Here is a 13309-nt window from a genome sequence, read left to right as displayed (position 1 = left end):
CAGCCGATCGTGTTGGATAGGATCATGCGCTCATAGCCGCACTGCAGGTCGCTTAATAGTGACATGCTCTAGCCTCGGAATTTTGCCGTCATCGTACAGGGTGAGCCTTCTACTCAGGGATGTAGTGCGTGTTTCAGCCGTCAGTATGAATGCAGTTGAACATGCAAAGCGATTTGAAGTCGGGGTCCGCCGGGTTTCTGCGCTACACGACCTATCTCGGTATTGCATGCTTGGGTAGTGTTCTTAAACAGAAGTGGGTATTTCGCATATGGTAAGAGGCACTGTAGATTGCGATACCTTCCAGGTCGTTCGGCGCATATCTGCCATTGAGATAGGGGAAGAACGATGGGGACGGCTAATGCCCGGCACGCTATGCTGGTTTGATCGCTAGCGCGGGCGGCTAGTGGCGTGCCGTTCCCGAGCCTGCCCAGGTGCCAGGTGGAGTTCACACTTTCACCCACGTCTGCGCCCCAACACAGCTCAATACCTGTCGCTATGCAGGCTCTGGCCCCCCATCTTCTGGGAAATTCACATTTGCCGACTTGTTCCTTTTCGCGTTAGAGCGTCATCGATGCCTCTACTATCACTGCATCGCCCATACTGCAGCCTTGACGCGACTGTGTGGCTCACGCCTTGGCTTTCTTTTATTATGCCCGAGGCTGAGCGTGCCTGGGGTAGCACCAGTCTGCGACGCCTCGCTGAGTACTATTTCTCGACAACGTGGTCGCACAAGATCAGTAGCCTGAAAACTAGGGTGTCACGAGGCGGGCAGCTGCGGAGTGCACAGGCGAGTGTTGGTTGATGATCGGCCCGCCATACCTCAGCGTCGGCCAGACAGTTCTTCCCGATACACCTGCGCGAACCGAGGAATCTGATGGGTCTACGGGTTTCAAGATCACGTTCAGTCAAAGAGTGCCCTGGTTTATTTGCAGCATGCAACCGTTATCCCAGGCTATGTCAATTGCCATCCAGCCAAGTTGAAGGTAGAGTTCTACCTGTCCTACGTGGATCCAGCCCTAAACTATACCGAATGCTGCTTAACACGCTATTGTGTATCTGTACATCGGGTATCTTACCGACACGTCACCAGATCAAGCATGCGAGGCTTGGTTCGCACCGTAACAAAATCGATTAGCGTTATTCTTTTCGTGCAGCAGAGCCGAACTAGGTAGGTCATCTAGGAACACCCCACGCGTCCATTGTGTCAGTCACGTAGGGAGAGACCTTCCGCAGATGATTCGCAGGGGTCGATGACTGGGAGGCCTGGCGCCGCGACCCTGAACCAATGTTGCTGCAAGACAGGAAGACCTCCCCGAACAGGTGGAACGTTGAGACCTTCGTGGAGGGTCAATCTATCCAATGCGGTCAACTCATCTGCCCGCGACCGCAGCCTCAGGTCACCGAGCCTCATCGAATACCGACTGTGTGGCACGGTATCTATTGTCATAGCCACCTCTGCACAGGGGATAGCTTTGAGCATGCGATTGCTTCATCATTGGAGAGCCACTACCACAAGATGCGCACGACCCGCTTCTCTGGCACCTTGGTGCACACACAGTTCAATGTTCCTCGGGAGGATTTTCAAACAGAATTGGCGCGCAACAACACGCATATTTGGTTTGCGCGCTGCCCGGTATACGCTAGGCTCGATGAAGCATGTATGTTCGCCTGTAAGCCTTCAGCCCCCATGTTTCCATTCAAGGCACTTCCGGCGCGATGGGTGCATTATTCCCTGTTCATGCAGAGCCAAGCATCAGCTCGACGCCTAGCCTAGCAGCCACCTGCATCGCGGATACGCCTACAATGGAGTGGATCCAACCACCATCGTTCTTACATCAAACCTGGTTCGGACTGGAGCTATCTGATCGCCCATCATTCTATATAACATGTGCTTCTCCATGTCTACTTCCGCACTCCATCCCACGTTCACAACATCACACAACACAATGTTTCAGCCTTCGACTCAAGCTCTCGCACCGTGCCCACCACAATCACCTCCTACCGAAGACATGGTCGTTGGGCCAGGAATCACCTTCTTATCGACTGGTTCGCATGGGGAACAAAAGCCTCGCAAGATGAGAGCTTCCTGTGACGCTTGCTCTCGTGCTAAGGTACGCGATCTACCCTTTCATCGAATTGGCAACAGTCCCTAACCCCGATGCAAGGTCAAGTGCGACAAAGTCAGACCAATCTGTCATCGATGCGGCACCATGAGTATCTGTTGCAACTACTCACCCTCCATGAGGTATGTCAGCTTTGTGTCCAGCCCAGCATTCGAGCTTACGTGTTTACAGACTTGGAAAGCCACGTAAGAACAGGAATCTTGACGGTTCCATCAAGCGCGAGATCTCACCAGCGGGCTCTTACGTCCCTCTTGGAGCTAGAATGGATCTACTTCCACGCGCCGCATTATACAAGTATGAAAGCTCTCCAGAACCGACAGATCCCTTTTACTTCGGTCCCCGTACTCCAGAGTACCACTATCAAGATGCATTCATCGGCGACACGTTCAGTAGTAGTCACTCTTCCGTGGGCTCCGAAGGTGTCAATTCGCGTGTCAATGCCTGGCCAAACGATGAACAGATGATGTATACGAACAACACAGAGATGTTTGCTCCAGTACCACAGTATGCTCCGCCATCCACGGCTTTCCATGGACACGTTCACGTTCGGTCGACTAGCATTTCTAGTCAGCCTGACATGGTCACATCGCTGGAGCGAACTCAGACCCCAGCAGCTATCAGCCATCAGTTCCTTGGCATGCCTGTCTCGCATGATACACAGCAGGAAAAGATCATGGCTTCTCCACCGCCCATGGCATCGGCGCCTTTACCGACACCACCCGATTCCAACATCCTCCTAAGGCATGACTGTACCCAGTTCGCGTTCCAAATACTTTGCAGCTTGTATGTCCCACCTGAGAACCAGTCTACTGCTGGTGACTTCAGTTCGCTCGACGGTCTTCCCGCTTCAGGGTCTGTACTCCCAACCAACATAACCGCCGTTGACAACCTTTACACACTCTTGAGCTGCGACTGCTCATCGAATCCCCACTTCTCGGCTACAGTCAACTTGGCCATTATGAAGATACTTTCTTGGTATCAAGCGATGGCAGGTGGCGATCTGCAAGGCGATAGCTATTCCATCGAAACGTACATGAACACACTGTCGTACCAGCAAAATTTGCGCGGTGCCTTGGACTCTGAGCACGAGCAGGTCCATCAGACCAATCTCATCCTTGCCGAGCTCTGCAGGATCGAGAAGCTTGTCGACAAGTTCTCCGAGCGCTACTGTCACTTTACCAACACAGCCGAGACAGGCATTGATTGTGGTGTGTATGTAGCTATGGAGGCTTCGCTTCGAACTCGCGTACGCGATACTTTCAAGATCACCATGTCGGTCGCTCCGGAGAACGTCAAGCGTCAGATGGCATCACGAACACAGGGCCGTCTGCGTGTCCATACGGTGTAGCTTTCGTTCATTCGCCCTTGAGGGGCCTCTTTCCCTGGTCTAAAGCTGCACGATACTCCCGCTTCATTTGGGTGTGAGCGACGCTCAGTTCTTCTAGCTGCGTTAACTTGAAGCATACGTTTACTTCCGCCCGCTCAATCCACGACCTGTATATACCCACAATTGTCAACTTACAGATCGACCTCGGACGATACGACGCAGCAAATGTACTCTACCATCACCGCAATCTCATTGGTGCAGTTGTAATATATTACTTATCATGAACCGTATCTTCATATCCAATACATGGAAGTACAACTAACCCGACCTCGCTATCCATACCCATTTCTAGCTACCTTATTTCTGCGTCTCGCTTCTTCATGCCTGATTCAACTGTTCCTTACCTCGTATGATTCCAAGCACCATACCACAGCGAGCTTGCCTCCGTTACCGGGGCACAGAGTCCAGAACCAGGCCGTCTTTTCGACACCAACCTCAAGCGGAGATCCTTTACGAACCTGTACGCTATAGTGTTAGAACTGCAGCAAAACGTGCCGCAATGCAGCATTACCGCTATTGTGCGTATGCCATTGGCAGCAAAACGCCCCCAACGTCCAGGAATCGGGCAGATTGGTTGCATGTCGCTTGCGAGAGCTTTACCCATAGGCCGGGCCCGCCTCCGAAGTATGCGCATGGGATCAAAACAGGCTATGCTGGCTGCTCAGGTTTGTGAATTACTGGGCCAGGCGCTTGAAATGGCAAGGTAAGTTTCCGCTCGCACTTCGCCAGATCGAATAGAGGATGATCAAGGGAATGATAGGCCGTCATGATTATGAAAGTTAACTCGCCAGAGATGCGACTGGCAATGGAAAGGCCCCGGTACGAACGTGCGTACCGATGGCTGGAGAGTAAGATCTGAGACTCGTCAAATCAGCCAGTCAGTCGCCCTGATGCCGAACAGCTATCACCATCATGTCGAAGGAATTGCCTCCCGCCTCCTTTCACAAAAGATGACCAGGCCCTCCTCATTGCGATGGCGCTACATGTCAAAACATGCCACGAACAATACCTGTCCGCGCTCCTCGCCGAACATCATCGTGTCTCGCCGAACACCCGCACCAAACTACAGCTTCTGCAGGATGCGTGGGAGTTTACGCGCCACATACGCACACTAATCATAGCCGAACATAGCCTTACTGGATACTCACATGCTTTCGCCAATAGGGAAGGCGGGGAAGTGTGGAAGTGTGCGGATCGCAGGATAGCAAGGATTAGCGGGGCCGTTCCTGTACCCGGTAGTGTGTAGCGCTGACACATTTGCAGGGCGATCTAGTGCTGAGGCAGGTCGGCTGTTCAACAATCCATCTTGCGAGGGGGGCAGTGATTCGCGTTCGAACAGAACATGGCCCAAGAGACAAGTCATTGTGATCCGGAAGCGCTGTGGTGGATGGGTGGAGCTTGGAGGCAAGCTTTTGCGGGCCGATTGTGATCGGTGCGGGACAGTCGCGGCGGGCCGGCGCCGCCGCCTGCGCGCATAGCCACGCGCACATCTACCGACAGGAAAGAGCGCCTAACATTAGATTACCACATACACTAGGCTATCGACCCTACGATGAGAGAACATCATGACGCGTCGCACAATCTACACTCTCTCTCTCACCTCAGCCCTGGACGACCGTTGTACCGGAACCCCACAACACGTTCTGAACCGCCCCAAAAGCGGTGCGGACACTGCCCTCTTCGGTACGTGGATAGGCTAGTCTTACCACGACTAGCTGGGCAAGGCGTTCTGCTTGGATGCTCATTGGCCAAATTAGATTGATTGCATGTGTAGGATGTCGGCATGGCGGGAAGGATAGCGAACCAACGGTTCTATAGATGGGTTCTGTACCCACACGACACGATAAACCAGGCTTGGAACGGGTCAATTAACTCGACTCAATCTAGGGAAGTGGCTAAGCAAATATCGATACTTTGCTAACGACCCCAAAGCTACAATCTAATGTGCTGATGACACGGAGGAAGGCAATTACTCCGATCACTCCGTTTCGATCGCATCTCTCATTTGCAACCCTCATTGGCCGTGGAGAAAAGCCTCTCTTATCATTCTGCATGACGGCTTGGCTTGTGCACCACATGAGTGCGCTATCTTCTTCGCTGAACTAGAACACGTATCACGCGTCTAGTCATTCTAATCTCGGCTCCTCTACATGCAAGACTACGCAAAGACACTTTTGTCAGTCGTGCGTGTGAAGTTACACTGAAGTCACCACAGTTTCGGCCATGTGGCTGTTCGTACGCCGGTGGTGCGAAAGCCACCCTAACGGTCAGACAGGGCATCGGTGAGCAGCAGGCAGGGCAAGATCGTTGCAAGGAAGCAGCCTATCTACCAGGTTACATAAGCGCACATGTCTCAACGCCACTAATTGTCGCAACACCGATCAGTATGGCAAGACTTGTCGCGTCTTCTCCTCCGGTATCGACGATGAGAAGAACAGAAAGTTCTACATGTGGCAGCTAATTAGCTGTCGAAAGCATTGGATGCACCACGAACTGATGGTGCTGCTAAAGCGGTGGCCGCAGAAGCGGCCGCATTCTTTATCTCAGTGACGCACCGACAAAGCCACCGAGGAATGTCTTTCTGCTGCCAACTCCGTCTACTGATATCAGGTCAGCGGCCATTACCACGTGATGACAACCCGACAAGGCATAGGTCTTCTCTCCATGCCTCAATCAGCTTGATACTGGCGTTGATCGTCAAGTCCTACATGCACTCACTTCGCCTATTCATCGCCGACAAACTATCATAGCTCGGCGACTTCGAGCACCCTTCCTGCATCTAGTGTATCTGCAATCACCGACATCCAGCTCATGCATTCATGATCCTTCCTTACGATATCTGCAAGCCATCAATGTCCAACACTGATCCGCGCTCCGGCAGAATCGCACCTTCCATCAAGCTTCTAGAAGGCCAGCATGTTTACACAACATCTCATCCTTACCATGAGCACATATCAAATTCTCTCTCGGTATCGGATTGGCTACCCACTATACCCTCGGGTTCTACAAAAGCACACTCCAGCTCCTACGCCACTCTTGTACACGCATAGACATATACTGTGCATATGCTTGTGAACCGCGTGGTGCTGCGGGGATTTATCTCGATTCTGTCGCTTGTACAATATCTCATTGGGCAGACACCATGTACGCACGAGGCGCGGTTTCAGATTGTCCCGACGGGTGAAGTGAAGGATGTCATCTAGCCCGACACGATGGGTGTGCTGAAGTGACGAAAGTGGCATCGACCGGAAGCCAGTGTATTGGGCGCCGCTAAGGTGCATCACGCACCACCAGCAGGGTATACTCTACAACAGCCTATATGAAGTTACCAGGCCTGTTGATCAACCACGTGGGTACCGGAGCATGCCGCTGAACAAGCATTGAACACCCCACTTTCCCACTGAACTTCCATAAAGAGAGTGAAATGCTGCTGCGTAACACCAACACCCAGCCACCTGCCTACGAGCATCCCGCTACAAACGCCGCGGCAAATCCTGCAAAGCACCTGGAGATCCACCTTCACCCCACTCAACTATTTGGAATGAGAAGGGCTGCATGGCGCAGACCCACGCTATCTATCGACCACGCGAGTCCCGATGTACAGGAGAAAGCGGGATACCATGACCACGGTAACCGACGCGATGCCGGCTTGCCGTTTCAAGAACGCGTGCTTTAGATTGCCACGGCAGACATGTGCTGCTTGATCGTCAAGCCACCAACATTACAAACGAGTCCGTGGGGATAGTCCAGACTACCTAGATACTAAAGACTCTGCTATGGCCCCCAAAACTACCCAGCATCATAGCTGCTACTTCCGCGGCTTTCAAGTCCCAATCTGGACACTCGTATGATGCCAGTATATCACTGATGTAACATGCCACTACCCTGCTCTCCTAGCGTCGAAACCCCCATCTTTGGACTGAGACAGCGGATCGGCATACCAGAGACGAAGCGTAGAGACAAGGGATGCCGGATCCGGGCTCAGAGAGAGCGAGATCTAGGGCGGCACGCAAGAGGCGTGGCAATCTATACTAGTGAGATAGCGAGAAAGGTGCCATAACCAATGGCACGGGCGGTACATCGAGTAGAACTGACTGTGCACTCAATCGAGCTATCTCGAACTCTGTTCCATCTCGCTGCGTCGAGGATAAGAATCCCAATAGCTATCGCGCTAGTAAGAGCAGACGTCAGTGTATGTTGTTGGACGAAGACCGTGAAACTACCTTCACAGAGAGACTGCAGTAGAAGACACGGATGTAGAGATGAGAAGAGATGTTACTATTAACTCCCCTCCCTCTAGTCGCTGTTGCATCCCCGCTTGACAAACGCCATCGCTGAGCCCCCTCATGTACTCATTCATGCGATATCATGACATCCGCCCAGTTGTCTAAAGCCCCGTAAAGCGAACATCAACAGATCAAGACAAGAAGAAAAAGAAGAAGAAGAAGAAGAAACGAAATGAAAATGAAGCGAAGAAGTGAAGAAATCGAATCGAATACATGTTCAAACCCCCTCTCCATCCACACCCTTTCCCTTCCCCTCACCTACTTCCCCATCAATACCCCCATCCCCCGTAGACACCATCCCGCCATCAATATCCAGCTCCGCCACCAACTCATCAGCAATCGGCACACCATTCGACAACACAACACCCTCACGCTCTATATCTTCCACGCTGCCAGGCCCCTCCTCAACATCCTCATCCGTAATATCATCCAATCTACTGTGACCGGAAAGCGGGTCGGGAAGCGGGTCGGAAAGGTCCATAGGGAGAGGAGTATGAGGGGCGTTTATACCGTTGATAAGGTTTTCCATACCCATACCACCGCCGTTAACCATCCCGTTCGTCAAGCCGCCATTCGGGAACCCGTTCGCATGACCAGATTCGGATGGGGAAGAAGGTTTCGGCACTCCGATCCCCAACTCCCTAACACTCCTCTTCATACTCTCCAACCTCGCCCTCTCAACCACACACATCCTCCTCGCCAAATCCCTCAACGCCCTCCTGCCCATCTCCACCCTACCCTCCTGCCAACTCGCCAACTCCTGCGCAACAACCTGTTGGGTATACCGCAACTCCCTACCCAAATCCTCCAGCTCAATCTTGCTCTTATCCATTTTATCCTGGGCGTCGCGCTGCACCCGTGATCTCGCGTCGTCGAGAAGACCGAGGGGCCAGCGGTCAGAGCGGCGGACGGAAAGGTTATGGCGATCGATTGCTTTCTGGGTGGAGGACATGGAGGTTATGAGCGTGGAGGGGCGGGATAAAGCGGTTAGAATGGCGGTTATTGTGCTGGAGATGGCGTGCATGGAGTAGTAGAAGCCGGACATGGGGGATGCGTCGCTCTGTTTTAGCGTTTGGGTATACCGGTCTAGCGCTTTGAGGTGTTTGGCGGGCAGGAAAGTAAGGGAGTGGAGAGCCGTATTAGCGATTTTAGCAGCGTCGTTGAGGTCCGAGGATGCGGAGCGGACTTTGTTTGCGCGACGCAGGACGGAGCGTGAGGCGTGGTGCAGGGCGCGCACGTTTTCGCGCATGTGCTGGACGAAGAGCTCCACTTCGCGCACGTCGTAGATGGGCGCGTATTCTTCGCGGAGGCGCTCGACGCGGAGTTCGGCTTTGCGGGCTGAGCGCTCGGCGAGCATCGAGGAGTCGATGTCGGGGACGAGGAAGAACTCCCATACCATTTCGTGGGTGGAGAATGTGGGGTGGCGGAGGAGGATTTTGAGGAAGGCGTCGAGGCGGAGTTGCATGTCGCGTAAGATTGATCGCGATGGTCGAGAGGGTATCAGGTATGGTGATGCTAGATTTTGGATGGCGGGTAGCCATGAAGCGGGGTGTTCTTGTGCAAGCCATTTCGCAAGGTTTTCGAAGTCCTGTGATGATCTACGACATGTAGTGACGGTGATCGTTTTGTTGTCGTTTGGCGCTCCTGACTTTAGCACTAGGCGTACTGTTCCGTCTTCGACGAAGAAAGACCGAACAACAGTAGTTGTGCGGCCATCCGGACCGGCTTCATTCGACAAGAGCACCAGGTCGTCGATACGGTTCCGAACATCGTCGTCCTTAGCGAGCTCTACAGCGGTGAGACCACGAGCGTCCCTGTAAGACAGATCTACTCTAGGATCTTGGAAGAGCACCCGTACCATATCTGTTCGACCGTATTTGCTAGCTACCATGAGTGGTGTGAACTGCCGATCGTTTGTTGCGTTGGCGTCGGAATCACAGCGGTACAGCAGCTTTGCGGCTAGCTGAGGGTCAGTAATGATGTGAAGCAGACTGTTGCCCTTGTTGTCGACGTGCTCATCGAGGTGTAGCGGTTGTCCATCATCTTGGTCTTGCGTTGCGGCAAGTAGTGCCTTGTCTACCATATCATGGTACTCGTCGTGATCATACGATCTACATAAAGCGAACACTGGTGTTTGGCCATTCTTGTCCTTCAGCCGCCAAGGAAGAAGATGTCCAATGCGGTCGATAAGTCGAGGCTGATTGAAGAGATAATGCGCTACACATCTACCCTTCGCGTCTGGTTTCGAAAGGTATTCTTGCAGTGCCTGAGGGCTCGGACTATTGTCCAGAATGTAGTTGAGGATGGTGTCCGTCGTCCTGGCGTGGCCCAGTTGAATGGCTGCACTCAACAGATTGGTGCCTTCATTGTTGTAGTCCTCGAAGACAAGAGAGGGGGTATAGTACTCAGTAAGACTGAGCAGGTATTGGAGGGCCTTGTCCTGTCTATTCTCAATCGCCATCATCAGTACTGACTCGCCATCAGGCCCTTGAGTCATGGTCAGCTTTTCTATCGAAACATCGCCTTCGATGGCGCTGACGCGGGAGTCGAGAGTTGTCCGTGAATGGTACGATCGTGCCGAGCCACTCGACATACTCCTCGTATCCGTGATAGAAACTTTCTTCTTCATCTTCGGTCTGCCGGGTAGTGGTGGTGTTTCCGCGCGCTGGAAGGGGAAGATGTGCGCCAAAGGGCCATCTTCATGCGCACTCCTTCCGCGAGATGGACTTCGCGGTCGTAACGAGAAGTCGTCGTCACCGTTCAAGGTCGTGCCTGCTACGGAATGCAGATCTGATAAACTTGCAGCAAATCTGACTGGGCGATATCTCGGTGGGGTTTGGCTACCGTCTGAGAAGCTGTCGACATCGGCGTTGAAAGATCTATCGGGCTCCAGTATCCCTTGCATTGTCGCAAGGTCACCAGATTTCGTGGCCTGCCACAATGCCCTGTTTCGCCGACTTGCTCTTCGCAGGCCGCCGGAATCTGTAGTGAGGTATGAGAGGACAGCCTCGAAGGTGCTGAGCGCATAGCCCATCTCTCCACTCTCGACATCATCGATGAAGATGAAGTGCCGCATGTACGAAAGCCGCGCCTGCAGATGTCGTACTGGCGCCCTTATCACTACTATGAGCAATAACGAAACGAGTGTATCAGCGTTGATAGTGAGAAGGTGATCTTGCTTCTCCGACATTGGCTCTCCGTTTGTCATAGTCCTCGCCTGCGATTCGTCCGGCATTGTTATGTGCTTCTGTACTCCCAGGAGTATCTCCAGCATCTCTTGCGGACTGCCTGCGACCCCCATCTTCTTGAACATGTCAACAGCCTTCGAAAGCCGTATGGCTAGCTCTTGCTTGCCCTTGCGACCATGGCCAATGTCGATTCCGACTTGCGATATATCGATATCCACCATCTGTCGTGTGCGACGCTCGAGGTCCTTATCTTCTAGGAGCCGTATCTCTTGTATCCGTGGGAAGAGGATGGTGTGGTGTACTTGCTCCGCAATGTATCGCTCGATCATGCGCTCGACGATCGGACCAGTCAAGTCGGTTGTTGCGCCCAGTAATGACAGTTGCTGCTTGTCCACCATCTGGAAGAGATCAATGGCCGCTGTCACTGCCGTCTCGAGCGATCTCCGCATCTGGTCCTCCTCGTCGCTGATTTCCAGATTCGACACAAAGCCGTTCGGACCATGAGACATGCTGCTATGCAAGGACAAAGGCGTAGTCTCTGCTGAGGATACCGATCCGCGTCGCCGTGAACTCATCGACGAGCGCCGTGATCTCTGTGATGGTGTCGCTGGCAAGGGCTTCTCTAGCTCCTTGCCAAACTCTCTAAACAATCTCTCCAGACCGGGTTGCATCTGCCGCGCGATCATGGGGAAATGGTTCAAGAGGTCGCTGAACGACTTGACTTCCTTCTTCCGTGGCATCGACGAGCCGGCACCTCCAGGCGGGCCCGCTGCGCCCGACGGTCCTGCAACTGGACCCACATCTTGTCGCGGTCCTAGTGTAGCGGGTATTATGGGGTTCGCATCGAAGGTGCCTATGAGGGGTCGTGATATGAAGTATACGAGCCAAGGCTGCGCATCGAAGGAGTCGGGGTAGAATATGGTGTCGCTCAAGAGCTGCGCCTGGTTGAGTGTCTTGAAGCCTGCGTCCTGATTAGCATCCAGACGGCATTTCCTCCTGCGACCCATGTCTGCGCACCTTTGTTGCTGTAGATGAAGGCATCCTTGACTATCACCGTCCGGCCATTCGCGGTGGTAAACTGCTTCGCCTTCCCCCGCGTCTCCCTGAAACTACCAGAGTCCTTGACATGATTGTTGGGCCCCACTCCGCCCGGGACGCGCAGCACATGGCTTGCGAGGAAGTCTTCGGAGCCGCTGAGGTCGATGTACGAGGTGTTTGATTCTTTGTCGCGCGATGTGAGGAGGACTTCTGTGGTCGGGACGAGTAGAACCTATAAAATCCAGCGTCAGTATATGTACTTCCCCTATATCTGCAGGTGCGTACGTGGTGCTGGGCTGGCTGGCACTGGCTGGGGAGTGCACTACGGAAGAAGGCCCGTAAGAAGGGATTCAGCACGGGAGGCATTCAATCGACATTAACGAGGCTCTGGGGGTATTTCGGCATGCGCAGAGCATGTGATCTGGCGAATTAGTCGCGCGATCAGGTGTAGGCGTCGGAGGCGTTGTAGTCGTGAATAGGAGCCTGGTGCGATGGTTCGGAATGCGATGGATGGCGACGGCGTTGGCGCAGCGGTGGGGATGTTTACGGCGGTTGCGCAAGGAGCGGAAGTGATGCGAGCGGATCGGCTGGCACACAGACAGGCGGGTGATAGCAGAAGGTTCGCAAACAATTGGGATGATGGCTGATAGCAGCGTCGCCAGAGCCATTGGCTTGTGATGGTGATTGCTGCTAGCTGGGAGCGGCTAGCGCTCGACGCGACTCTTTCGTCATCGCTCCCGCCCTTCCCCAGCTTTGTCTCACCACGCCACGTTGGCACCAAACGGTAAGGAAACACTGTTGGACGCGTAAGAGACTCCGAAACGCGCTTTTGACGCATCTCAAGTTATGCGGATGTTCTCCCTCCTATCTGAGAGCGCGTCGTCGCTGCCCTTGCGCCACTGCTGTGGCTGAGATGTGGCCACACGGTACGCGCACTGCCGGCAGGTAAAAGCGACCGAAGGCGATCATTCATAAGCACTACTATATGACAGGCATTGCCTGGGTAGATCTTAATGTGTCACCTCTCATCTTCCGGTTTATGATGGGCGGTTTCAAGGGCCTCTCACACAACGCTTGCAAGACGCAATGGCCACGTTCTTGTTGATCAGCTTGTTAACGCCTGCAACACCACAGGCAGAGTTGCGCATTGTCGCATAGTACTATTTCAACATATACAGCTGTAAGCCGACAACAGATCGATGACAAGGCTCACAATAGACACATGATGACAACACAGTCGCTGAACGTTTTTGTATAGAATGAGATATATCTACAAAAGAAGCAACA

The 13309-nt window shown here is 53.3% G+C and overlaps 2 protein-coding genes across 2 annotated transcripts; one reads left to right on the top strand and one right to left on the bottom strand.

Annotated features, from left to right (window-relative positions):
* Window positions 1-2240: 2240 nt before the first annotated feature.
* Window positions 2241-3471, top strand: J4E79_010664 (uncharacterized protein; the record flags this gene model as incomplete). Its single annotated transcript, XM_049359499.1, has 2 exons — window positions 2241-2245; window positions 2295-3471. The coding sequence occupies 2 exons, from the start codon at window positions 2241-2243 to the stop codon at window positions 3469-3471; spliced, it is 1182 nt and encodes a 393-aa protein (XP_049206030.1).
* Window positions 3472-8013: 4542 nt separating this feature from the next.
* Window positions 8014-12388, bottom strand: J4E79_010663 (uncharacterized protein; the record flags this gene model as incomplete). Its single annotated transcript, XM_049359498.1, has 3 exons — window positions 8014-11945; window positions 12002-12254; window positions 12308-12388. The coding sequence occupies 3 exons, from the start codon at window positions 12386-12388 to the stop codon at window positions 8014-8016; spliced, it is 4266 nt and encodes a 1421-aa protein (XP_049206029.1).
* Between the last annotated feature and the right edge of the window lie 921 nt (window positions 12389-13309).

This window comes from Alternaria viburni, assembly GCF_023758015.1.
Source record: "Alternaria viburni strain BMP 2772 chromosome Unknown scaffold_32, whole genome shotgun sequence".
Lineage (NCBI taxonomy): Eukaryota > Fungi > Ascomycota > Dothideomycetes > Pleosporales > Pleosporaceae > Alternaria > Alternaria viburni.
The sequence above is the reverse complement of the archived record's forward strand: the minus strand, read 5'-3'. Positions and strand labels throughout refer to the sequence as shown.